This window comes from Stylophora pistillata, chromosome 5, assembly GCF_964205215.1.
Source record: "Stylophora pistillata chromosome 5, jaStyPist1.2, whole genome shotgun sequence".
Taxonomy (NCBI): domain Eukaryota; kingdom Metazoa; phylum Cnidaria; class Anthozoa; order Scleractinia; family Pocilloporidae; genus Stylophora; species Stylophora pistillata.
In genome coordinates this window covers 36727764-36755287 of record NC_142523.1, presented here as the reverse complement: position 1 = coordinate 36755287, position 27524 = coordinate 36727764, and the positions used below count along the sequence as shown (strand labels likewise).

The 27524-nt window shown below is 38.0% G+C and overlaps 1 protein-coding gene, 2 long non-coding RNA genes and 2 pseudogenes across 9 annotated transcripts in view; 3 read left to right on the top strand and 2 right to left on the bottom strand.

The window, feature by feature from the left end:
- Window positions 1-27524, bottom strand: part of LOC148731754 (FYVE, RhoGEF and PH domain-containing protein 4-like) — a 98850-nt pseudogene that overhangs the window by 18674 nt on the left and 52652 nt on the right. The gene's annotated exons all lie outside the window — the stretch shown is intronic.
- LOC148731759 (uncharacterized) lies at window positions 67-26693 on the top strand (annotated as a pseudogene). Its single transcript, XR_016001510.1, has 5 exons — window positions 67-231; window positions 963-1270; window positions 24392-24552; window positions 24966-25084; window positions 25366-26693. The product of XR_016001510.1 is annotated as an uncharacterized LOC148731759 (transcript).
- LOC148731762 (uncharacterized) lies at window positions 2776-6702 on the top strand. The gene is made up of 3 exons (XM_088760787.1): window positions 2776-3188; window positions 5229-6036; window positions 6676-6702. Exons 1-3 carry the CDS (start codon window positions 3181-3183, stop codon window positions 6700-6702), a joined length of 843 nt encoding a protein of 280 aa, XP_088616913.1. The 5' UTR covers window positions 2776-3180.
- Window positions 11878-14766, bottom strand: LOC148731761 (uncharacterized). Its single transcript, XR_016002063.1, has 2 exons — window positions 13445-14766; window positions 11878-12031 (listed from the first exon to the last, which is right to left on the bottom strand). It is a non-coding gene; the product is annotated as an uncharacterized LOC148731761 (long non-coding RNA).
- Window positions 14957-21509, top strand: LOC148731760 (uncharacterized). Of its 5 annotated transcripts, none has more exons than XR_016002047.1 (8): window positions 14957-15203; window positions 16900-16935; window positions 17943-18010; window positions 18433-18525; window positions 18997-19087; window positions 20049-20166; window positions 20938-21005; window positions 21410-21509. It is a non-coding gene; the product is annotated as an uncharacterized LOC148731760 (long non-coding RNA). The 5 variants fall into 5 exon arrangements; XR_016002045.1 differs by having other exon boundaries at window positions 14971-15203; window positions 18946-19087; XR_016002046.1 differs by having other exon boundaries at window positions 14967-15203; window positions 18433-19087.

The following is a 27524-nucleotide window of genomic DNA, read 5'->3' as shown; positions in this document are numbered from 1 at the left end:
AACCACCATAATAGATAAAAATAATATGTGATCTATTTTCAATACTGATTTGGACTAACTTGGCTGTTTGATTTCTTGCAGTTGGTTCCTGTTGATTTTGCCAAAAAAAAATTAGATTTTGGAGCAGAAAGGGTTTTCCAGAGCTAGGTGATAGTGGTGGAATGGGAATTGGCGGCACTGCATAATTATGGTGTTCTGCATCATCCTGACTTTCTTACTGATCCACACAAGGTACAGAGCAATGAGGGCAGTCAGTAATTTGCCCTAGCCTGCTCAAGTAAATATAATTAATAACAATTTAATATTTATATTGTGCAAATTAACATTGGGCTATGATCAAATGCACATCAGAATGTTTCATGGTGGACTTAACAGACTGCTTGCAGCAGTTTACAATTTTTTGTGAAGACTAATTTTAATAGATGCTCCCAATTTCAATAAACAGGCCAGACCACAACACCGGGAACTACATTCCCTACTCCCCTGGTCTGGGGCTCAAACCCTCAACCTCCCTCCCGCACAGCAGTCCAGCGCTCTACCACTTGAGCTAACCAGGTGGCATGATGAACACTTTTACCCCTAAGATCATGTTTAGTAATTCTCATTACTGTCTGCCATACAATTCTTATAGGGTTAGTTTGGAGAATTTGGCGTTGGATCATCCTTCACATTTCTGGGATCAGAAAGTCCAGTTATCACTGATATTCTTACCCCATTTTGATGACTGCCGTTATCTATTACTGTGCAGACACATGGCAAGAGCTTCAATTGGTGATCATTTCCTTCATTCTCATAACTTTAATGTATGATTTTGGGCTGATGTTCCAAGGAGAAATTAGATGCTAATCACTCTGAGGGGTAATCATGCATTTGTCTTCCAATAGATCATGAGTAACAACCGATCAAAGTGCGTGAATAATTCAGCTTGTTAGGTTAACTTACTGCTTAATCTTTGTTCTCAGGTAGCCGAGTACGTCTGAGAATCTTGAGGTCGCTTTGTAGCTCCAAACGGAGGAGTCATGCGCACTTCAATTCTAGGATTTCATAACTTTGGCGACATACGGATGCAGTGATAGAGAACACTAAGGCAGCATGTAAAGTCACCCATGCAGACCCAAGATGCATCGCGTCTTGTGTTGCCGTGACAACAACCATTGCAATGATGTTGCAAGGAAAGCATTTTGTGGAGGAGTCTGGAAGCTATGATGCTGCTGCATTGATAAAGGAGGCTTTTGGTTATGCCTGTGCCACACTTGAAACTGTCGAGCAGGTAATGTTCGTTCATGTGTTATTGCACCCTCGGAGACCTAGGGGATGTGGGTCGATTTCAAGTTAGGGCATGAAGAGCCTCTGGGGACATTGTCTTACAAAACTAGTTCCAAACGGTCGCAGTCGTTCTGCCATCTGATTGGTGCCAAAAAATCTTTGTGTTTTTCTGCCCAATCAGAGTGAAGTGTACTTTGGAGTCCTTTCGTGTGTTGTAACACGGAAAAATATTAATAGCTCAGCTGCTCGCTATGTTTGTTTGGGCCGTGTGATGGAGAATTGCTTGAGGTGAAAAGTTTCAGTCTCAGCACACAACGTAAGAGAAATCGATCAGATTGTCCGCGAAAATCTTACCGGAAATTATACTGAATACTTTCGCAGGTATCACTAGAGAACGTGTTTTAAAGTTTGCGAGGTTTGTATACAACACGATGGTGGCAGTCATTGATATGTCGCTTTAAACGTTAAACGAGATTTGAGCTTAAATCTTTCTAGACTTTTTGCATAATTTGCTGTGACTGAAACTTTGCCAATCCCGTGAAGTTATTTCGTCGCACGGGCCACGCAGCTGTGTCGAGCAACTAGCGCTTTCGCCTACGTAGCTTTCTGCTTTCTGTGCGCGCCAAAATCTAATCTTCGCTTTGTAGTTAAGTCGTTCACAATACGGCTTACGTTCCTGGGACGACCTCCAGCAAGCGCTTAGAGAAAGCTTAGCTGTGTATCCGGTTAGCTAATTAAAATCTGAACAATGACTTAACGAGAACATCGTGGGAAGGAGAGGTTTTTTCTGGCAGTTACCGAAGGGGTTTGGAAAGATTTGGAGATATCAACAAAGTTGAAGTGGTAATTGGCCACCGTAACGATTTCAAAAGCTGACGTTTCGAGCGTTAGCCCTTCGACGAAGGGCAAACGCTCGAAACGTCAGCTTTGTAATCGTTACGGTGGCCAATTTACCACTTCAACTTTGTTGATATATCCAAATTATTTCGTTACTCCCACCAACGCAGCCCCAAACAGTTTCTTTCGAAACTATCAGCCTTTATTCATTTGGAGCTAGGGAGGCCACGGATTCTCTTCTAATCCCTTGGTCATTGTCATTTCACCTCTTCTGTCGATTGTTGAAGACCAAGTTAAATACCTTTGATAATTGGGAATCGATCCGATGCTGCTTTCAATGGGAAAAACAAAACCAAAGACCAAGAAATAATGGATGGAAAGGGCGGGTTTGTTTTATTGCAAATGTCAGCTTAATAGCACAGGGTCATCTACCCACATCTAATAAGCAAAGTTTCCACGCTTTGCTTTTCTTTTTTTTCAAGTGAAGATGAGATTAGATTTTGGCACTCACAGAAAGTTACGCGAGTACCAGTTGCTCGACGTACCTGCGTGGACCGTGCGACGAAATAACTTCACGGGATTGGCAAAGTTTCAGTCACAGCAAATTATGCAAAGCTGAAATCTCGTTTAACGTTTAAAGCGACATATCAATGACTGCAACCATCGTGTTGTATACAAACCTCGCAAACTTTAAAACACGTTCTCTAGTGATACCTGGGAAAGTATTCAGTATAAGGATCACTCACAGTTTCTGGGCAACCAGTCGATTTTAAATCGTCACGATTTATAAGTCACTCGATAAACGATTTAAAGCGAGACTCGTTTGTTTGTGAATAGAAACGAGACTCGTTTAGGAACGAGACTCGTTTTTAGAAACGAGACTCGTTTTTAGAAACGAGACTCGTTTGTAGAAACGACACTCATTTTTAAAAACGAGACTCGTTTGACGAAACGAGAGTCGTTTTGCGAAAGAATACTCGTGTGCCAAACTTTGCTCTTGGCGCATGCGCGGATGTATATATTTTTTTTTCCAGGGTAAAGTTTTAGGTTCAAGATAAGCTGGGATTTTGCTGCAATATGTTAAGGTAATCTCTATTTTCTTTTTCTTGGGATTATAAAGTGCAGGGAAGGCTTTAACCGATATTTTTATAGAGCTTCTAGCATGAATTTCAGCACATAAAGTAGCACTAATTAATTAACTAATTAATTAATTAATTGAATCGGATCCTATCCCATTACTAAAGTTACTTCATCTTTCCACAACAAGAGGGAAACCAGAAATTAAAACCATGAAAGATGTACATTTTGATAAATAAAAATTAAATGCTGAAACTTCGTATTCATTATGCAAGGAATATTTCATCATATTTTGCTGTTTTAGACTTTTTTTTTCCCTTTAAGTAGACGCATAGCTGCTTCAACTTGGGCTTTCTATATCGCACATCTGGAGTTATCTTTAGGAGACTGCCCTGTTGCCATTGTTACTGTCGTTACGAAATTTTTTCATTTCCAATCATGAATAAGTCTACTTGTTTTTATTTTTGCCTGCTGGAGTTTAATGAATGTTGTTATGGTACCAGACAATAATCAAAATAATAGGAGTAGGTTCCTACAGGTGCTAAAGGTTGAAATTGAAGGGCTTTTCAATGACTTTGCCAAGTTTTAGATAAATTGAAGGACCTCTTTTGGAAAGGTTTGCATAAGAAAGTTTAAAAATTATTTAACATTATTTCTCAGCTTTTCTATTAAAGTACTGCAATTTTTTACTTGAAAATTGTTGAGAAAAAGCATTGCAAAAATCAAGTTCTAGTCCTCAAATTCAAGTACTTTCAAGACCTTGAATTTGTAATTTTTGAATTCAAGCATCTTCAAAGACTTTCAAGGCTTTTATGAACTATGAGTAGGTAATGTACTTGCCTTTAACTGCACGGAGAAGGGAATTTTTTATCTATTATTGATATCGAATCAAAGTTTGTTGCAAAATGTTCACCCAAGGGGAGTTTTCACAAATCAGTTGATTGAAGCAATATTACTTTTCAATAGTTCATGTTGTTTTTAATAGAAAAATGTCTGAATATTGAATATCGCTGATGGCCACAACAAGAGAAGTTGTACTATTTACAGTTTTAGTATATTCAATTAGAGGGATTTGACTTTCATTAGATACCAAGAGGCAATACACATATTTTGACCTTTTAGTGGGTTAAAAATACATGTCATAAAAAAAGAACTGAAAACCTCATTGAAAACCCTGTGCATTCATTATTATTTCTTACAAGATTTTCAAGAACTGATTTGCTATTAACTGAATCAGACATTGTTCCTTCACTGTAATCACTTTTAGGATCTAAACTTACTTAATTTAATTCAGATGGTTCTTATTATCTCCCTTTTTTTTTTCCATGCTACAATAACTATTTTGCATAAGTCAGCCAGTACATTTCGATGATTTTTTATTAATATTCAAGATTTATTTATTTAACACATGATAAATATCATTGGTTTGCATTTCTGTGAATTCCCATCCCAGTCATCAACTGTGGAAGAGAAACAAATACAAAGAGTTAGGTGTGAATTTTGAGTGAAAGTCAATTTAAGATGACAGGCATGGGTAATAGAAAGATGAAACAATCTTCAACTAAAAAAGGCCTTCTAGATGGATGATTTGACTTCCAAGAGACAAGAAGGAACTCTAGGCCAAAAATGATAAATAAGGTAAACCCAGAAATGGCAGTGATTATAACCATGGCAAGGAAGGGAATTAAAGAAAAAGGAGAGGAAGTTATGAACTAAATCAACTAACTTGTAAGAGAAAGGGCTGACAACTTGGCGTTTAGTATTCTGGTTATTTCCTTTTTTTTTTTTGGGGGGGGGGAGAGGAAAGGTGGGGCATGTTACCTTAAAATTCCACAATACGATTTAAATCATTCACACCTACCACCTCTATTCATTCACAGGTTCATTGTTACAATGTAAAGATCCATTACTTGACATCAGAAAGTTGTACTGGGGAAAAAAAGAGCAAAAAACAAGTGGGAGTATGTCTTTCTAATGACAGAAAGACATACTCCCACTACAACTAACCCTATTTCAGAAAATTTGGCTGAAATAATTTTTTATTATAGCAATACCAAACATCTCAGTGAGTCAACCAGACTCGTTCTCAGCGAGCCAACTAGACTTATTCTCAGCGAGCCAACCAGACTTATTCTCAGCGAGCCAACCAGAATTATTCTCAGCGAGCCAACCAGACTCATTCTCAGCGAGCCAACCAGACTTATTCTCAGCGAGCCAACCAGACTTATTCTCAGCGAGCCAACCAGACTTATTCTCAGCGAGCCAACCAGACCTATTCTCAGCGAGCCAACCAGACTTATTCTCAGCGAGCCAACCAGACTTATTCTCAGCGAGCCAACCAGACTTATTCTCAGCGAGCCAACCAGACTTATTCTCAGCGAGCCAACCAGACTTATTCTCAGCAAGCCAACCAGACTTATTCTCAGCGAGCCAACCAGAATTATTCTCAGCGAGCCAACCAGACTTGTTCTCAGCGAGCCAACCAGACTTCTTCTCAATGAGCCAGACTTACAAAGTCCAGTATCCTCAGCAAGTCAAAGCCCAGTATCCTCAGCGAGTCAAAGACCAGTATCCTCAGCGAGTCAAAGACCAGTATCCTCAGCGAGTCAAAGACCAGTATCCTCAGCGAGTCAAAGACCAGTATCCTCAGCGAGTCAAAGCCCAGTATCCTCAGCCAGTCAAAGACCAGTATCCTCAGCGAGTCAAAGCCCAGTATCCTCAGCGAGTCAAAGCCCAGTATCCTCAGCGAGTCAAAGACCAGTATCCTCAGCGAGTCAAAGACCAGTATCCTCAGCGAGTCAAAGACCAGTATCCTCAGCGAGTCAAAGACCAGTATCCTCAGCGAGTCAAAGACCAGTATCCTCAGCGAGTCAAAGACCAGTATCCTCAGCGAGTCAAAGACCAGTATCCTCAGTGAGTCAAAGACCAGTATCCTCAGCAAGTCTAAGAGCAGTATCCTGAACAAGCTAAAAAGAAAGCATTTAATTTGGGGCCAGTCAAGGTATATGGATCCTCTACAAGTGATAGCTTTAGATTTGCAGCAAACTTAATTCCATTAAACACTATGAGTCTTAGTGTTATAAGCAAGTTGAACTATAGATACAAAATAAGGGACAATCATACTAACCTTTGGAATAAAGCTCCAGGGGAATTGTCCAAATTTCTGTAAAAGAACAAATATGTTAGCCAAGTCACTGGTACCACTAAATGAGGAAAAAATCTAAATGAGAGTGAAAAGGAACCATTGAGTGCTGTATAATTTTTTAAATATCACCCTGAACTTTAATCAAGTGGAAACTATTTTAAGAAGTTGATTCTGTTTGCTTTACTTGCCTTTCATAAAAAAATAGCTGTTGATAATGGGTGCATAAATACTCCTTTTCTGAATTTTAACCTTGATTTCAATGTTTCCCATCAGCGGAGAGAGTGATCTCAGGATAAACAATGTTCTTCCTATTTTAAAATTTATAAATGAACTCTTAACATATTTCCAAGGTTGTGATAATTCCACTACCTAATTGACTTGGCAATTACCTGGTTTTTGATAATACATTTTTTACTAAGCCAAGTCATCTCCTACCTCTCCTGGGCTGGATATTCAAGCTCTTCCCCTTTATAACTTGGTTATGCAATATGGTTAAATTACTACAGATTGCTAAAATTTCTGTGCCTTTTCTCCTGAGCGAATAAATACGAAATGGAAAGTACAGAAACATATCTGCCTTCTGAGTTGTTTCAATTCTTCATAATGCATGAGATAAATGAATGAAGATCCATCAAAATCATAACCTCCACGCATCATGGCTAATGTGGCATTACATTTCTATTTTTCTTTCCTTTTACTTCATCTGGTAATTTGTCTTTCAAATGGCTCTAACCAAATGATAAAGTTCAGTGGTTGAGATTCTGAACTTGCATCCATTGTTTGGACCTCACAATGAATTACAATAATTTATAAACAATATTTGGCAAATGAAAAGGTCAACTTTTGGTTTCACCGAGGAACAGCATACGTAGATCACTGTACTTAATTCTCACCTTGAAAAAAATAAGGGGCCACCCTTACACTCGTTTTTCAAGTGAATAACCTTTTCACAGGGTCAAAACATTGAGCCCTACTGACTAAGATTGACCTAATATTATGGAAATAACAAGAAAAGGCCTTGAACCAGTTAGGAGCTTTCTTTTTAAATTGTTTATTGAATAAGAAATGTGGAGACAAATAATACCGCAAACAATGCATAATGATAGTTGCTTGGTCACGCCAGTTACTTATTAAAATTAGCTTTAATTTTTAATCCAAGAAAAAGGTAATCTTCGGAACGAACCAACATGACAGGGTTAAAAATCGATATTTTGACGTACTTGGTTAAAGTAGTTGATTAGCTTCTTCGTGTCCTAGAAAAATTCGGCGTTGTAACTGGGCCAGACTCCAAATCAACGTAAATTAAGAACGTATCCTCGTTTGCAAGTGAACTCAGTTCAAGGTCAGATCATGGGTCATCTTTACTTTCGGAACGTAGTGACACAGATTTCACAGGGAACTTTATAAAGAAAAATTTCCCAAATCCTTAGAGGAGCTGCGTTCGTTTTTGGATCCATCTCAAACCTCCAGTAAACAAGCCTGATTGTAAATAGTTATTGAATAATGAAACGCTGGGGCCAAATTTATTTAAACATGGAATTGTTTCGCGTAATTCCGCCCAAAAACCCTTTGGCTATTGGACAGGAGGGTAATCAAAACCTTTGCTTGGCATGTATGATACTGTAATAAGAATACGTGGCACTAGCTTACTTGTAACATAAGTTGAACTGTGAACTTATAAAATTCAGCTGAATTTAGTCACGTACTTACCCGACTCTCGACTCTTGCCTTGTAAACAACGTAGCAACCGGTATCATTTCAAAAGCATAGATGTGTCATCATGTAACAGAAATGGATTGTTTATGTGATGTATTCCACTACATTCTCGTTAAGCAACTTCTAAAACGACTGCCATTCTCGACACACGCGTACCATTGTGGCTGTAGCTGCTGGTTTCCTCTCTAAGCCATAACTAAGTCTAAGCTGTCACATCAAGTTGGAACACGCTGTGCTTGTTAAAAATTAAAAAAAACATCGAAAGGAGAAAAAGATAAGGCTGAAGGCGTGAACGAAGCCAGTAAATCTAAGATGTAAAATTACGACCTTGATGGCAAAGTAAAAATTTGAATGACATTGCGCTTGATTCAAGGACCTTTGCCGGCGTGGGAAAGTTCAATCTCGAGCCTAGGGGCATCTTGGCGTTTGTCAGCGGTATGACCTCAGGGAGAATGGGTTACCATAAGCGCCCAGCCTCAAATAAGCGCCCAGCCTCAAATAAGCGCCCAGCCTCAAATAAGCGCCCAGCCTCAAATAAGCGCCCAGCCTCAAATAAGCGCCCAGCCTCAAATAAGCGCCCAGCCTCAAATAAGCGCCCAGCCTCAAAAAAGCGCCCAGCCTCAAATAAGCGCCCAGCCTCAAATAAGCGCCCAGCCTCAAATAAGCGCCCAACCTGAAAGCCCAAAAATTAAGGTTACCTCCTACCTTCGCGGATGTCCTTCGGGAGAAAATTCGTACGCGCGCTAGTTGGAAGAAAACCCTAACAAACTAGACATCAAAACAAAGGTTAATAAATGCAATTTACGATAGAAATATAATTTCGGCGATTTTTTCACTTAGGAAGTGTCAGGAGCCGGAAAGGCGTGAAACGACCGAGTGTTTTTCTATTGAATTTATCAGGTATCGGATCCCGCGGCACGAGAAAAATGGCTGCCTAGTCTCATTCACAAGGTATCAATCAACAAAAATGTGTCAGGCTTTTCCAATATTCTGATTGGTTGTCTGGATATTCGCATCTAAAGTTAGAGTAGCGAAAAATATGCGAAGCGTTTTGCGTAAATGGACACCACGTAAAAAATATTTAAAAGATCAAAATTTCCTGACACACTTTTGTTCGTCATCATCCCGGGAATGTTTTGGCGAAATTTCACGAAAATTGGTCAAATCTACATACCCTATAAATTCGTTCAAAGTGGATGTATTCCTCTCAAAATCAAATGCGAGATTTTAGCTCCCAAAGGTTTGTAAACAACTTGCGCCACACCAGGAGATTATCTCGCCTCCCGAAACCGCAAACCAATGAGAAAGACGAGACCCGCCGTCAATGACAATGGATCAAGATTGTCCCGGGAAAAGTATCGTGTAGCAGTCTTTTTTTTTTTTTCTCGCCCTGTTGATCGTTTTGTAATGGACAAAGTCGGCGAAGAGAAAACCCTCGGCAGAAAGGGTAAATCTGTCGCATTCTTCTTTTTCTCCATCGGTTTCGTCAGATTCCAACGAAGAATCTTGTTTACAACCTTCTGTAGTGTTGACTTTAATTTTTCCGCTCTTTGCCCCAAGGATAATTGAATGCTGTCGATCTTCAGTGGATGCCAAGCTTGTCGACGGCTCCTGGCCAAACCAAGAACCTTTGTCGCTTTGTTTTGTTTTGTTTTTTCTTTTTTTTTGACAAAATGCTGCCATCTCTCTCTTCTTTGGACCTTTTTCTCTTTTTCTTTACCCAAGGACTCTTCTCTAATTTTGAGTTTTGTGTTATATCCACGAGAAAAGACTTTCTACGAGCAGATTACTTCCACGTATGAAATTTGTCAAGGGCGCGATGTAATATCCCTCCTAATATTCGAATATTCCCCCGGGGGGTTCGCCCATTTACGAGATTATGACACCTTCCTGATTTATTAACTTTTATTCGAAAATACTTTTTTTTTAAATAAGTCGGACGCTTTTTGAAATTTTTAATTTTTTTTCTTTTGCAAACACTAGTTAAAAAGCGTAACTTCAATCTAGTCCCAAAACAAATTAGCCTCTGAAGGTAGGAAGTAACCTTAAATAAGCGCGCTTAATAATGATAAATAATAATAGTAATAACAATAATAATAATGGTCTCTATTGATTCAAAACAGAAAAATACAGTCCTAATGTTACAAGCAATTTGAGTTAAAAGAGTTAAAAGGTTAATAATTCCACAAAATTAAATTTACCACTTGATTACAGTTAAAAATTGTCATATAGGTTATGTCTAAAAATTAAACGACCAACGAATGTATTTTTAAAACGTTTACTTTTGATGCTTGTTCTGGTGCCAGACGTAGTCCGTAAGTTGTAGCTGCAGGCCTTTACAAGCGGAATAAAAAGCGACAGGGGTGATTGGCGGCCTTAGAAACCTTTTTAAAAATACTGCTGCTTCTGTAAAATTGATCGTAAATTGTGATTTCTTGTAATAAAATTCCGTTTCCAACGATCGAAAAAAACATTGTAGTGGGGTGAGGTCGGAGTCTGATGCTCCATATGGGCATATGTGAAATCGGGGAAGTACTAAGGAATCGAAAAGAAAGTCTATTTGTACCTGCTTATACCCCTCTTTACGTAGACATCTAAGGACATAGAGGCATTTAAAGTGCACCTACACCCAAAAAATTTTTTTCGCTTAACGAAGTAAGCTTATTTTTTTGAGTATTTCTGCGAAAAAATTTTTTTATTTGCTCAAATCTTCAATTTTCTATGCCCAGTCAAAATACGGAAAATCGGCCGCCATCTTGCCCCACGACCGAGTTTAAAGAGGAATGGCTCTAGTGGGTAATGTGACGTCAAATCGAGAACACGAAAGTCTGCATTTCACACATTTTCACTTGTTTGGGAAGGTTGTAGTAGATAATTGTCCGAAAATATGCCGACTAAGTGTGTTGTAGAAGGATGTAGCAACGTGCGAAATTTGCAAGAGGGTATCGCGCTTCATACATTCTTCATACAACACACCTAGTCGGCATATTTCGGACAATATCGACGACAATCTTCCCATACAAGTGAAAATGTGTGAGATGCAGACTTTCGTGTTCTCGATTTGACGTCACATTACCCGCTAGAGCCATTCTTCTTTAAACTCGGTCGTGGGGCAAGATGGCGGCCGATTTTCCGTATTTTGACTGGGCATAGAAAATTAAAGATTTGAGCAAATTAAAAAATTTTTGCACAGAAATACTCCAAAAAATAAGCTTACTTCGTTAAGCGAAAAAAAAATTTTGGGTTTAGGTGCACTTTAACATGTGTATTGAACCTACAGTCACTCTGAAAGGTGACACCTAGAATGCTCACATAAGTACAACTAGGGATCCCTAACACAGGAGGGTACAATTCATGATTGCCTTTCAAGGACGGTAAGCTCCTTACATTTGCTGGGGTTAAATAACATTCCATTTTTTCTATCCACTCTAAGAAATGTTTGACCAATGTCTCAGACATGTCTTTAACTTTGTAAACAGGAGCAATGATATTTCAGTGAAACAGCAGCATACTAGAATAACACTGGCAGGGTATCTAAATAGATCTCTAGATCATTTATAAAAATATGGAATAGTTAGTGTCCGCTTACGCTACCTTGAGTAGTACCTTGATTCAATAATTTCCAATCAGAAGAAATATTATTGTAGCAAATTCTTTGGTTTCTACCTTTCAAAACACACGGGTATAGTTTAATTATATATGGATTTAATTGGAGATTTCTCGACTTTCTTTCGAGCAAGAACCAGAATACGGCAATTGAATTTTTTTTATTGGTTGATTGAAAAGGTGATGGACTCAACACAGAAAGTGTGTTTTTCTGAAGGGATCGATCGATGTTTTAACAGTTTTTTTTTTTTTTTGTCTTAATCAAATTTTTCCATTGTAAACTCCCAAACTGCCACTCGATGCGTGGAAAACATCCAACCAAAGCCACTGCACAAAGCAATGACGGGAAGATGTTTTTCATGAAACGATGGATTGCTGTTGTTCCTGCCAAAGACGTACAAGTAGATATAAGTCATTTCATTAACTTGTTTGGAATAAAAAGTAGAAAAGAAGAGATTGTAGAGCCGGTGCAAGCGAGCGGATATGTAAATGTAGAAAAGTAAGATGTCAGAATAGCATGAAATAACAAATTCGAAAAAAGAAAGTCTGTGATCATGATCAGCATCAAAGGAGAAATCGAGATGTTTTTCTTGATATGTAATGAAAATCGCGAAAAATGGTTGTATGTTTGAAAACACAGAAATGAGCTGCGTCGCCATTCAAAGCCTTTCTCAGGCCACACTTTCAGCATCTGCTTACACTTAAAAGTAAACCGTTCTGAAAATCCATCACACCCACGTCTAGGGTAATCCGAGAAGAAACTTCAGATGTTAATACAGAGGGTTTCCTTTCATATTTATATATGAATCTTAAGCTGGCCTGTACTTCTGTGATGCACTTCACCCAAATATTAGTAAGATGTCATGGCCTCCGAAACCTACCGAGCTATGTGATAGTGCAGTCAAACTTTCAGAAGAACTAGATGCGTTTCTATACTCTAAACTGGCAACACACACACATCTCGGCGGAATATTCTGATCGCGTGCGGCGCCTTGTTACCTCTTTTGGCCAGGACATTATTTAAGGAGTTACGGCAGGAGTACAAAAACCACCCAAGCAAATACTGTTACCGTATGCCGAACAATGTTCAACTTATCCAGATGCCACACCGATTGGGGCATGAGATCGGTCCTTTGCCTGAAACTATCAAGCCATATATCAAAGCAACACTCCCGTGGGGTATTATAGATAGACTGGAGGAGACCCTTTCTGGTGCAGTAACCAAAAAGCCAGTGGCTAGGATGGATTTAACATTTCTGTCCTTAATGAGGTTCAACTATCTCACTGGCTGTCAACAGGTATCTCCCGAGTATCGATGTGCCTGCTAATGACATGGCTACCGTTCACAAGGTTCTAGTGCAGTCTCTCAAGGTAAAGAACACGCTCAACTTAAAGAGCATCGGCTTCGTCATTGACTTAACACTGTATGCAAAGGCAAGCGAGGGACAATGGAAACAAAGCGCAAAATAGAAAGATATGGTTATGAAAATGGAAGTATTCCACACAGCATGCACCATGTTGTCCAACACTGGCAAACGCTTCCAGGATGCTGGCTTGCGGGAACTGTGTGTAGAGTGTGATGTGATAGCAGAAGGTTCTATTGCAGAAGTTCTAAAGGGACTTACTCGTGTATGAAGCCCGATACTGATAAATCCCTTGATTCCACTATTCCTGGTAAGTGGAAAAATTTTCTTTACAGAATTTTAAAAAATTAAAAATGAAAAAATGAAGCTGTAAACCTATTTGTTTCTGTACTTCTAAACATAGCAAACTTTACATAAAGTAACAAGAAATCACCTTTATAAAGTTATGTTTTTATAGACTCATGCATAATACAAATTTAACTGCCAACTGCAAGAAGAAAAAAAATCAAGGCCTTTCCCTTTAACTTTAAAGATGACAAGGACATGGGAGGGCAAAGACATAACATTGAAGAGAGGAAAACTTTAAGTGAGGGTAAGATTTAACAAACAAAATTCATTAAGTTTCATGGCTGAAGAATTTCTCCAGTTTTCTAATTTGCTCAAAGCATTCCAAAATGGGAAATTCAGGCCAATCCCGCATGACCAAAAACCTATAAACAACTGACGACAACAATTTCTTCTTACTATCCTCACAGAACCAGAAAGGAAGAAAAAGAAGACCCGAAAGAGAAGAAAGAAGAAAAATAATGAATCTCAGCAAGAAGGAAACGAAAAACCTAGTTAAAGTGTAGATGAGTTATTAATAAGTGCAAAAATTATCATGCAATGTCCTCTATATTGAAATAGCCTTAACTTTTCTTTCAATACCTGTCAAAAAGTTTTCTTTGCAAATGTGATGAGAATAAATGATATAAAGTTTTCCAATATGTATTAGTCGACTGTAATCGGGCCAGATGGTATTATTTGACAACATTTTCCAGAGGCAAAGAGGTCAACGAGCTATAATTATATGCAACTGATAACAAAAGTTTTTGTTTCAGTCATTATGGTCATTATGCACTTATCAGCGGCCGTCCCAGGGGGGGAGAGGGTGACCCCGGGGAACCCCTGGGCATTTGCAAAGGAATTTCCTAAGCCCCCTAACCAACAATAACATTGTTCAATATAAAGCTACCAATGCCCTTCCCCTGGGGACAAAGAAGTATGCTCTACTAACTCAAACAATGTAATGCTCCAAAAGAATGTTATTTGCCACAAACTAAAACTTACTTCAGCTTGTGTTTACTATACAGGGCTATACAGGGCTCAAAGTTAAAAACATCCTATGTGGCTTTTTGCCGGCGACTAACTGGAAAAAGTAGTAGTAGTAGTAGTAGTTTTTTTACATCTGTAGGTATCAATGGTAATAGCCAGTCACCATGGTAAGGATCTTTTATTCTCAAGATGGCGGCAATGGTAAAAATCCAGTGGGTGTTTTCCCATGTGTCTCGTCTCGGAGGTGCAAATGCACTTCAATGCAAAATTGGCGACGAAAGTCTATTCCCCCGTATGACCCCAGGGTCGACCCCCAGGATGGCAGCTGCTAGGTACATAATTATTAATCTCGTTATCTGTTTCTTAAAAATTCACAAACAATCACTAAATCAAAGCTCTCTTTCTTAAAAATATCCTTACCGAAGCAATCTCATCTCTGTAATAATCTAGAAAATTTTCCTAAACATAAACATGTCAGAGCATTTTTTCATAGCGAATTAGATTTGTCATTTTGATTTGCGTTTATTTTGATGAGACCCCTGAGATAAAAGATAGTTACATCTTAGATTTACCGGCTTCGTGCACGCCTTCAGCCTTATCTTTTTCTCCCTTCGATGTTTTTTTAATTTTTAACAAGCACAGCGTGTTCCAACTTGAGGTGACAGCTTAGACTTAGTTATGGCTTAGAGAGGAAACCAGCAGCTACAGCCACAATGGTAGGCGTGTGTCGAGAATGGCAGTTGTTTTAGAAGTTGCTTAACGAGAATGTAGTGGAATACATCGCATAAACAATCCTTTTCTGTTACATGATGACACATCTATGCTTTTGAAATGCTACCGGTTGCTACGTTGTTTACAAGGCAAGAGTCGAGATTCGGGTAAGTACGTGACTAAATTCAGCTGAATTTTATAAGTTCACAGTTCAACTTATGTTACAAGTAAGCTAGTGCCACGTATTCTTATTGCAGTGTCATAAATGCCAAGCAAAGGTTTTGATTACCCTCCTGTCCAATAGCCAAAGGGGTTTTGAGCGGAATTACGCGAAACAATTCCATGCTTGCATAAATTTGGCCCAGGCTTGTTTACTGGAGGTTTGAGATGGATCCAAAAACGAACGCAGCTCCTATAAGGATTTGGGAAATTTTTCTTTATAAAGTTCCCTGTGAAATCTGTCACTACGTTCCGAAAGTAAAGATGACCCATGATCTGACCTTGAACTGAGTTCGCTTGCAAACGAAGATACGTTCTTAATTTACTTTGATTTGGAGTCTGGCGCAGTTAAAACGCCGAATTTTTATAGGACACGAAGCTAATCAACTACTTTTAACCAAGTACATCAAAAGATCGATTTTTAACTCTGTCATGTTGGTTCGTTCCGAAGATTACCTTTTTTTTTTGGATTAAAAATTAAAACTAATTTCAATAAGTAACTGGCGTGACCAAGCAACTATCATTATGCATTGTTTTCGGTATTATTTGCCTCCACATTTCTTATTCAATGAACAATTTAAAAAGAAACCTCCTAACTGGTTCAAGGTCTTTTCTTGTTATTTCCATAATATTAGGTAAATCTTAGTCAGTAGGGCTCAATGTTTTGTCCCTGTGAAAAGGTTATTCACTTGAAAAACGAGTGTAAGGGTGGCCCCTTAATTTTTTTCAAGGTGAGAATTAAGTACAGTGATCTACGTATGCTGTTCGACGGTGAAACCAAAAGTTGACCTTTTCATTTGCCAAATATTGTATATAAATTATTGTAATTCATTGTGAGGTCCAAACAATGGATGCAAGTTCAGAATCTCAACCACTGAACTTTATCATTTGGTTAGAGCCATTTGAAAGACAAATTACCAGATGAAGTAAAAGGAAAGAAAAATAGAAATGTAATGCCACATTAGCCATGATGCGTGGAGGTTATGATTTTGATGGATTTTCATTCATTTATCTCATGCATTATGAAGAATTGAAACAGCTCAGAAGGCAGATATGTTTCTGTACTTTCTATTTCGTATTTATTCGCTCAGGAGAAAAGGAACAGAAATTTTAGCAATCTGTAGTAATTTAACCGTATTGCATAACCAAGTTATAAAGGAAAAGAGCTTGAATATTAGGCTTGTGGGAGAAGATTTTCAATTTAACACACCAGCCTAGGAGAGTTAGGAGATGACTTGGCTTAGTAAAAAATGTACTACTTTCAAAAACCAGGTAATTGCCAAGTCAATTAGATAGTGGAATTATCACAACCTTGGAAATATGTTAAGAGTTCATTTATAAATTTTAAAATAGGAAGAGCATTGTTTATCCTGAGATCACTCTCTCCGCTGATCGGAAACATTGAAATCAAGGTTAAAATTCAGAAAAGGAGTATTTATGCACCAATTATCAACAGCTATTTTTTTTATGAAAGGCAAGTAAAGCAAACAGAAGCAACTTCTTGAAATAGTTTCCACTTGATCAAAGTTCAGGGTGATATTTAAAAAATTATACAGGACTCGATGGTTCCTTTTCACTCTCATATAGATTTTTTCCTTATTTAGTGGTACCAGTGACTTGGCTAACATATTTGTTCTTTTGCAGAAATTGGGACAATTCCCCTGGAGCTTTATTTCAAAGGTTTGTATGATTGTCCCCTATTTTTTATCTATAGTTCAACTTGCTTATAATACTAAGACTCATAGTTTTTATTGGAATTAAATTTGCTGCAAATCTAAAGCTATCACCTGTAGAGGATCTATATACCTTGGCTGGCCCCAAATTAAATGCTTTCTTTTGAGCTTGTTTAGGATATTGCTCTTAGACTTGCTGAGGATACTGGTCTTTGACTCGCTGAGGATACTGGTCTTTGACTCGCTGAGGATACTGGTCTTTGACTCGCTGAGGATACTGGTCTTTGACTCGCTGAGGTTACTGGGCTTTGACTCGCTGAGGATACTGGTCTTTGACTCGCTGAGGATACTGGACTTTGACTCGCTGAGGATACTGGACTTTGACTCGCTGAGGATACTGGTCTTTGACTGGCTGAGGATACTGGGCTTTGACTCGCTGAGGATACTGGTCTTTGACTTGCTGAGGATACTGGACTTTGACTCGCTGAGGATACTGGTCTTTGACTCGCTGAGGATACTGGGCTTTGACTTGCTGAGGCTACTGGACTTTGTAAGTCTGGCTCGCTGGGAATAAGTCTGGTTGGCTCGCTGAGAATAAGTCTGGTTGGCTCGCTGAGAATAATTCTGGTTGGCTCGCTGAGAATAAGTCTGGTTGGCTCGCTGAGAATAATTCTGGTTGGCTCGCTGAGAATAAGTCTGGTTGGCTCGCTGAGAATAAGTCTGGTTGGCTCGCTGAGAATAAGTCTGGTTGGCTCGCTGAGAATAAGTCTGGTTGGCTCGCTGAGAATAAGTCTGGTTGGCTCGCTGAGAATAAGTCTGGTTGGCTCGCTGAGAATAAGTCTAGTTGGCTTGCTGAGAACGAGTCTGGTTGACTCACTGAGATGTTTGGTATTGCTATGATAAAAAATTATTTCAGCCAAAATTTCTCAAATAGGGTTAGTTGTAGTGGGAGTATGTCTTTCTGTCATTAGAAAGACATACTCCCACTTGTTTTTTTCTTCTTTTTTTCCCCAGTACAACTATCTAATGTCAAGTTATGGATCTTTACATTGTAACAATGAAGCTGTGAATGAATAGAGGTGGTAGGTGTGAATGATTTAAATCTTAGTGTGGAATTTTAAAGTAACATGCCCCACCTTTCCTCCCCCCCCCCCCAAAAAAAAAAATTTAAATAACCAGAATACTAAATGCTAAGGAAGGCAAGGTAGTAATATTGTTGATTAAAATATATACCAATACCTAATCTAATTATAGTAATATCATGCATATGCTGCTGGAATTAGGTTTAATATAATTTAGTAGGTTTACAACTACACAACATTTGTGGGTAAAACCAATGTTCATAATGTTGATGTCTAGAACCTGTCTATCTAATAACAAAATTAAGAATCCAGAGCAATTCTCCTTTCAACAGAACACTAACAAAATTTTAAACACATAGCTTCCCCAAATCAAAACATAACATTCAAAGTCATTAAAATACTTGACTATTTTCCATCTGCAGTAAGGACCACATTTGGAAGAAGAGGTCCATTTAGTGAGTTGATGATCCTTACTCCAAAAGAAAATAACCCCAGTCTAAATGTTTGCTTTTCAGGTAAGTTGAAAAATTTTGCTAATCAATGACAATTGATCTGACTGTTAAATCTCTCCTCTAGCTGATACACATTTCTTTGTAAATCAGCTACAGGAATTTGCCACTTAAGTTTAAGAATTTACATGCTAATTAACTGGGAGTTAAGAAGTTAATAAAAAAATTAATGTATTTCTGAATTAAGGCTGTTGTAGAGAGTCAATCTATATTTTTTCCTTCCTGATGTGCGTCATTGCAAAAAAACGGCTCATACTTATCTACTCTGTGGAGTGAATTGGTTTTTGAGGAGATTGATATAACTTAAAAATGAAAAGTGTAACATTTGAAAAATTGCTACCTTAAAAATGTCTCCTAAAATTGTCCCAATAGCTGTTAACAGTGTTTGGTTTTACATATTGAATTAATATTGAACTGGTTACCCAGTTTTTAAACTTATAGTTGTACAATGAGCATCAGACATTTTGTTACACCGAGGAGAATCCCTGAAAGATGTAAGCGATGATCAAATGGAACATACAATTTGTCACTAATGTGAACATTTCTCATCTACTTCTACAAGAGATTGGTGAGTAAACCATTGGAGAATATCTATTTTTTCAATTAGTTATAAATGTTTTGGATGCAGAGATTAGTCACGTTAGGGAAAATATTGAGAAAAGGATAAATTTCATGTACAAATACTGCCTTTTCATGTATCATACAAACGAGGCAAAAATGTCGTCATCTTTCATGCATAGAGTTGGGCCATACCATGATAAAATTAAATCTAAAGCAAATATCACATTTCTTTGTAAAACAATAGCAGAAAGCGCACAAGAAGGCATAAAGAAAACCATAAGAAAGATTTCCTTCATTAATGAATTTTTTCCACAAAATTAATTTTAGCTATAATAATATACATGAAAAAATTTCTCGGTTCTGATTGGTTAAGATGAATGCAGTTTTCAGTTAATTCAGTGCAGAAGAGAGTTAATTCAGTGCAGAAGAGGGCTAATTCAGTGCAAAGAAAGAAAGAAACCAGACATTCTGATTGGTTAGAATCATTGGTTAATGTCAATGTCAAGGTCAATGTCACTTGCAGAGTTTGAATAAATTATTTTTGCACATGATGCGCGCGCTTTTCTTCTGCGTAGTTATGAGAAGCTACCTCGTATTTTTTCATGTATATTATTAATAGATAATCACATGATTTTCTCGTGCAATTTGGAATAAATAAGCACTTGTAAATTTTTCCAAAGACCACAAATTGCACTCGCCCTATGGGCTCATGCAATTTTGTTAGTCTTTGAAAAAATCTACTCGTGCTTATTTATTCCAAATTGCACTCAAAGTCATGTGATTACCTTTACAAAAATCTGGAACTGTTCTTGTATCAAATTGGATCAAACATTGTTCAACATAAAGCTACCAATGCCCCTCCCCTGGGGACAAAGAAGTATGCTCTACTAACTCAAACAATGTAATGCTCCAAACGAATGTTATTTGCCACAAACAAAAACTTACTTCAGCTTGTGTTTACTATACAGGGCTCAAAGTTAAAAACATCCTATGTGGCTTTTGGCGGCGACTAACTGGAAAAAGTAGTAGTAGTAGTAGTAGTTTTTTTACATCTGAAGATATCAATGGTAATAACCAGTCCCCATGGTAAGGACCTCTTATTCTCAAGATGGCGGCAATAGTAAAAATCCAGTGGGTGTTTTCCCATGTGTCTCGTCTCGGAAGTGCAAATGCACTTCAATGCCCCCATCCTAGAACAAAAATTGGTGACAAAAGTCTATTCCCCCGTATGACCCCAGGGTCGACCCCCAGGATGGCAGCTGCTACGTGCATAATTATTAACCTCGTTATCTGTTTGTTAAAAATTCACAAACAATCATTTTATAAATCAAAGATCTCTTGCTAATAATATCCTTACCGAAGCAATCTCATCTCTGTAATAATCTAGAAAAGTTTCCTAAACATAAACATGTCAGAACATTTTTTCATAGCGAATTAGATTTGTCATTTTGATTTCCGTTTATTTTGATGAGATCCCTGAGATAAAAGATAGTTTATGACGAAAAAATTCATTTTAAGAAAGAAATGATCATGTACTTTTAGATCATATATCCTACGAATACACTCCTCATAAATTACTGGGGTTTTCCGAAGGATACGCCTGAGATAAGTTCGGCTTTTTTTTCGCTGAGAATAAGTCTGGTTGGCTCGCTGAGAATAATTCTGGTTGGCTCGCTGAGAATAAGTCTAGTTAGCTCGCTGAGAACGAGTCTGGTTGACTTGCTGAGATGTTTGGTATTGCTATAATAAAAATTATTTCAGCCAACATTTCTGAAATAGGGTTAGTTGTAGTGGGAGTATGTCTCTCTGTCATTAGAAAGACATACTCCCACTTGTTTTTCCTCTTTTTTTCCCCAGTACAACTGTCTAATGGCAAGTGATGGATGTTTACATTGTAACAATGAAGCTGTGAATGAATAGGGGTGGTAGGTGTGAATTATGTAAATCTTATTGTGGAATCTTAAAGTAACATGCCCCACCTTTCCCCCCCAAAAAAATAAAAATAACCAGAATACTAAATGCCAAGTTGTCAACCCTTTCTCTTACAACTTAGTTGATTTCTGGTACTTAATTTAGTTCATAACTTCCTTTCCTCTTTTTTTTAATTCTCTTCCTTGCCATGGTCATGATCACTGCAATTTCTGGGTTTACCTTATTTATCATTTTTGGCCTAGAGTTCCTTCTTGTCCCTTGGAAGTCAAATCATCCATAAAAAAGGCCTTTTTTAGTCGAAGAGTGTTTCATCTTCCTATTACCCATGCCTGTCATCTTAAATTGACTTTCACTCAAAATTCACACCTAACTTTTTGTATTTGTTTCTCTTCCACAGTTGATGACTGGGATGGGAATTCACAGAAATGCAAACCAATGATATTTATCATGTGTTAAATAAATAAATCTTGAATATTAATAAAAATCATCAAAATATACTTGCTGACTTATGCAAAATAGTTATGGTAGCATGGGAAAAAATAGGGAGATAAAGAGAACCATCTGAATTAAATTAAATAAGTTTAGATCCTAAAAGTGATTACAGTGAAGGAAAAATGTCTGATTCAGTTAATAGCAAATCAGTTCTTGAAAATCTTGTAAGAAATAATAAAGAATGCACAGGGTTTTCAATGAGGTTTTCAGTTTTTTGTATGACGTATTTTTAACCCACAAAAAGGTCAAAATAGGTGTATTGCCTCTTGATATCTAATGAAAGTCAAATCCCTCTAATTGAATATACTAAAACTGTAATTAGTACTACTTCTCTTGTTGTGGCCATCAACGATATTCAATACTCAGATATTTTTCTATTAAAAACAATATGAACTATTGAAAAGTAATATTGCTTCAATCAACTGATTTGTGAAAACTCCCCTTGGGTGAACATTTTGCAACAAACTTTGACTCGATATCAACAATAGGTAAAAAATTCCCTTCTCCTTGCAGTTAAAGGCAAGTACATTACCTACTCATAGTTCATAAAAGCCTTGAAAGTATTCGAAGATGCTTGAATTCAAAAATAACAAATTCAAGGTCTTGAAAGTACTTGAATTTGAGGACTAGAGCTTGATTTTTGCAACGCTTTTTCTTCAGCAATTTTCGAGTAAAAAATTGCAGTACTTTAATAGAAAAGCTGAGAAATAATGTTAAATAATTTTAAAATTTCTTATGCAAACCTTTCCAAAGAAGGTCCTTCAATTTATCTAAAACTTGGCAAAGTCATTGAAAAGCCCTTCAATTTCAACCGTTGGCATCTGTAGGAACCTACTCCTATTATTTTGATTATTGTCTAGTACCATAACATTCATTACACTCTAGCAGGCAAAAATAAAAACAAGTAGACTTATTCATGATTGGAAATGACAAAATTGCGTAACGACAGCACAAATGGCAATTGGGCAGTCTCCTAAAGATAACTCCAAATGTGCGATAGAGAAAGCCCAAGTTCAAGCAGCTATGCGTCTGCTTGAAGGGAAAAAAAAGTCTAAAACAGCAAAACATGATGAAATATTCCTTGCATAATGAATATGAAGTTTCAGCATTTCATTTTTATTTATCAAAATGTACATCTTTCATGGTTTTAATTTCTGGTTTCCCTCGTGTTGTGGAAAAATGAAGTAACCTTAGTAATGGGATAGGATCCGATTCAAGCTTTGAACTTAATTCGACACAAATATCCAGTGCTACTTTATCTGCTGAAATTTATGCCAGAAGCTCTATAAAAATATCGGTTTAGGCCTTCCCTGCACTTTGTAATCCCAAGAAAAAGAAAATAGAGATTACCTTAACATATTGCAGCAAAATCCCAGCTTATCTTGAACCTAAAACATTAACCTGGAAAAAAAAACTATACTTCTGCGCATGCGCCAAGAGCAAAGTTTGGCACACGAGCCTTCTTTCGCAAAACGACTCTCGTTTTGTCAAACGAGTCTCGTTTCTAAAAACGAGTCTCGTTTCTACAAACGAGTCTCGTTTCTACAAACGAGTCTCGTTTCTACAAACGAGTCTCGTTTCTATAAACGAGTCTCGTTTCTATTCACAAACAAACGAGTCTCGCTTTAAATCGTTTATCGAGTGACTTATAAATCGTGACGATTTAAAATCGACTCGTTGCCCAGAAACTGTGAGTGATCCCAGTATAATTTGCGGTAAGATTTTCGCGGACAATCTGATCGATTTCTCTTACATTGTGTACTGAGACTGAAACTTTTCACCTCAAGCAAATCTCTGTCACACGGCTTAAACAAACATAGCGAGCAACTGAGCTATTAGTATTTTTCCGTGTTACAACACACGAAAGGACTCCAAGGCACACTTCACTCTGATTGGGCAGAAAAACACAAAGATTTTCTGGCACCAATCAGATGGCAGAACGACTGCGACCGTTTGGAACTAGTCTTGTAAGACAATGTCCCCAGGGGCTCTTCATGCCCTAACTTGAAATCGACCCACAGCCCGTGGGTCTCCGAAGATGGTGTTATTGAGCACGCAAAGAAGCCTCGTGAAAGCTGGTGACCAACGTGACTGTGCTAACCATTGAAGAAATAACTAACGGGAAGTTTCTATAATTTAAATGGGGTAAGTTTATAAGAAAACTGTGGTGCTGTATCCGTAGAAGGTATAAAAAGATAATTTGCTTGGATCAACTAAGTTGATAATGTAAATTGGCCAGCTTAAAAATTGTAAAGATGACGTTTGGAGCGTTAGCCCTTTGTCAACGCGATTTGCTTTATTTGGCCCTCAAGCTACCAGGGTGTGCAATTTCTCCTACCACCTATTCAAAGGCTCAACATGGAAAGACTCTATTGAGATAGTCGGCTTAGAGCCTAGTTCTCAGGTTAAGAGATACGAGTCCCCTGAAGTGCGCACATAAGCATAGACTTAGGCAGTCCTCTCTTAAGCGTGTATGAAATAATTCTAAGGTACTTCAGTTTTCTGTTGATTTACAAGTAAAATTACCAGTAGGTTTTTGACTGCTTCAGGGACCTGTCGTTATTTATCGCCAGTTGAAATGGTGGAGAAAGGATTCTTGGGGGGGGGGGGGTTAGAGGGAACTGAGGGGGATCTCTCGTCGCCAATAGAATTTAAAGGGGATTAGAGAAAATTGACCTCCAATTAACTGCCAATCAGCCGGTACCATGGAAATATCACAGAGCGTTATAGAGAGATCTGGTAAATCTTCTCGTAAAACAACCAAAATCCTTACCCCTCCCCCCTCCCCCAAAGCGATAAATAACGACCGGTTCCATAGAGCATCTGTATGTGGCCTGTCAGTTATTTTAAACCAAAGTGAGAACCTTATCTCGTGAATTGCTTTTAGAAAAAGGGTTTGGAGGAACACATGTTTGCTAAGTCATTGGAAGAGATCTACAGCTTGGCCAACACGACAAAATAGGTTACACGTACAAATGTTTAGACGCTGGAATTTGGTCGTTGAGGCAAAATGATTTTCGTGCCGCTATAGAAGCAGTGGCATATGAGGTAAGTCTGATATTTGGCAAAACACATTATCGTTTTGAATTTTTCTTGTATAAACCATCATTTTGAAGAGTCCAATTGAATTGTAGTTTCTACGGAGTCTTTGTCTGAATTGCCGAGGGAATATGAATATGAAGCATCGTCTTACCTTTGCAAAATTCGTTTCTCTGGGAACAAAATCTTCCACAATTTTGATGCGCTACTCATATTACAAGAATTTTAAATCTGCAGGCAAGGCCCATTATGTAGGACTATCGGTGCACCATTAGAAGTCAGTTTGCTTTATGAGGTTGTTGGAAAAATTTTGCGATTAAAGAAAATTTCAAAGGTCAAGTTTTAAGCCACATCTGTTTCAACAATGTTCTGAAATTTCTTTTTTCGCACGCACTGACTTGCGAACCTACATTTCTTCTCAGGCCGGGGACGCTGACACAAATGGCGCAGTAGCCGGAGCGCTGTTAAGCTGCAGACTGGGTGCCAGTAAACTTCCAGAGTCTTGGCTACATAAGAAGTGGCTAGATGAGAAGATTGAGAAGTAAGTAAAACATCATAGAAAATTACGCGTGTTTTCGGAAGTAGCAGAAATTGCTCGAGTCGCTGCGCGACGCGGGCAATTTCAGCAACTTCCGAAAACACGCGTGATATTAATCCTTAATTTTACTCGGCTCCATGCGATTACCTATACTAATCGGCCCTCATATTGGTGAACCTGCTTTGTACTCTCAGTTGGCGGAAAGACAGCGGAAGGTAACGTTATATCATTAGCATTTTTGTTTTTCATTATCAAACAAAATTGGTGAACCCCTTTTTTTTCAGGTGCTTGCCTCAACTTGGTCTGACTGAATGAAGAATGAAAACCCGCTCCTTCCTAACTGTGACAATATTTAGCAACAACTTTTTTATTTTTATTTTTACGGTATCATTTACACCGCTTTTTAAACTAGTTTTTACATAGATCCAAATATATATTATTAGAAATTTTAACCAAGTTATTTCCTCAACAGTTATAATTTAATTTTAGAATCTTTTCAAAATTAGATCTTATTAGATCCAAGCAGAAATTTATAAAATTTCAAAACGGTTTAGCTTACTTTTTTTTGTTTCTAGGCACTTGGATTATTATAGAATGCGAATTTGATAATATTCATACGTTAATTTGCGCAATAGAAGCCCTAAATTGTCATTTACATTTTAAGTTAAACTTAGAACTACTAGAAACAAGGAGAATACTACCTGCGCTAGCTTTAGCGTCATGTTAGTGTTATAAGTAACACACCTGTATAAATACACACACGGAAACTCACACAAACTCGCTTTAGCCAGAAGTCACCAAACTTAGGTAACGGTTTAAGTATGTTCCGTACAAATGGAACTAGAAAGATTTATTATTTAGATTACTAAAGGTCAAAACAGGTAATTGAAGCTCTACCGAATATACATTGAGATGTAATTAGTGTATGAACATACTAATTAAACATGGACAAAACCCCAAAGTATGTATGAAGTCAAATAACTTTTCCTCGGTTCAGAAATTCTTCAGAACGGTGAATTGAAATACCCACCCAAGAAAGCGAAAGGCTTTCTGCGTAATGAAAGGATGGCTCGCAAGGTGATTGAAAATTAAATATTGGCGCATAAAGGAAAAAAAAAGAATTATAAATTTTAGCCGCAAGAAGGAATGAACATTTCAAGGAAAGGTAAAAATGGAGACAAATATTCTTACAATGGCATGAAAACAATGGTTTCCTCAAAAAGTGCGAGAGAGTTGGGGATAAATCAGTTGTACGTAACGAAGTACGACGGAAGGGCAGGTATGCCCAGGCTTCCTTCGGGAAATCTTAGGACAAGTCAGCTTAGGTGTGAGAGACGTGAAGTAGAGAGAAGCACAGCAAAGTACCGATTTAGTTTTCTTTCACTTGCTCGAGCTGCTACAGCACTTTATGTCTACGGTGCTACATTTCCTGTGTTAGGTAAATATCCTTGCTTACATCTTAACACACTGCTCAAGAGGAAACTTAAAGGGAGGGAAAATTGTGATATCTGTGGTCTCCTGACATACCAATCCATCCATACAGCCACATCCATGCAAATCCTGAGAAAAAGATTGGAAATACCCAAGAATAACTAACGATGAAGGAAGTTAAAAATATTACTTATAAGTTAAACCCTTGGCCTTCTATCTAGTACTTTGAAGTTGCAGGCGCCGTCTTCTGGGATTTTCGGAATAGACCACTGGGCCAGAATCGGACAGCAGAAATTTGCGGCGGAGTCAACCTCATATTGACACCTGGTTTATAAAAAAGAAAAAGAAATAGTTACTAATAAAACTGCTTTTCGAACTGAACTGCATGCGGATTCCTTTACCTAAGGATCTGTTGATGGGCTGTTTAGTTCGTTCGAGAGGTAAACTTCGATTTGTCCTTGACACCCGTTTCTAGAAATCTCCTTCATTTCGTTCTCACAAAGTAAGACAACCCCCTCCCTTGGCTGCGCATTAGTTCCGGTAAGAATTCCCAGGAAACGCTTGACTCTGTAAGCTGTGTTGGCTGCACCGATCTGCTCCTCTGGGTCCACGTTGATTTTCTCCACATCAATCTCCTCATTGTCGCCCATGCATTGCTTGACGGGAATAGTTTTGCCATCCACGATCATTTGTTTGGTTAACCTGCACGATAGACCGGGTTGGCAGTTGCAATCAAAACCCTGTGAAAGAGAAAATAAACCAATGAAAGCGCATAAGAGTGAGTGTCGTGAGACCGATTCGTAATAAAAACCACGGCGGCCAATCGCGACACGGGAAAAATCCCAATGAGAATTCATATTAAATTCTTGTTAGCGGTCTGAAGCGCGGGAAAACACAGATGACCAAATTTCAATTTTACTTTTGACTGGTTGAGGAGATGGCGTGAGTGTTTTAGACCAATTACAGAGCAATGTGACGCATAACCTATTTCACCCTGATTACAATCCTTTTT

Coding starts and splice junctions, on each gene's coding strand:
- LOC148731762 (XM_088760787.1), top strand. Junction 6,037..6,675: donor CCTCAGCGAGTCAAAGACCA/GTATCCTCAGCG, acceptor CATATTTCCAAG/GTTGTGATAATTCCACTACC.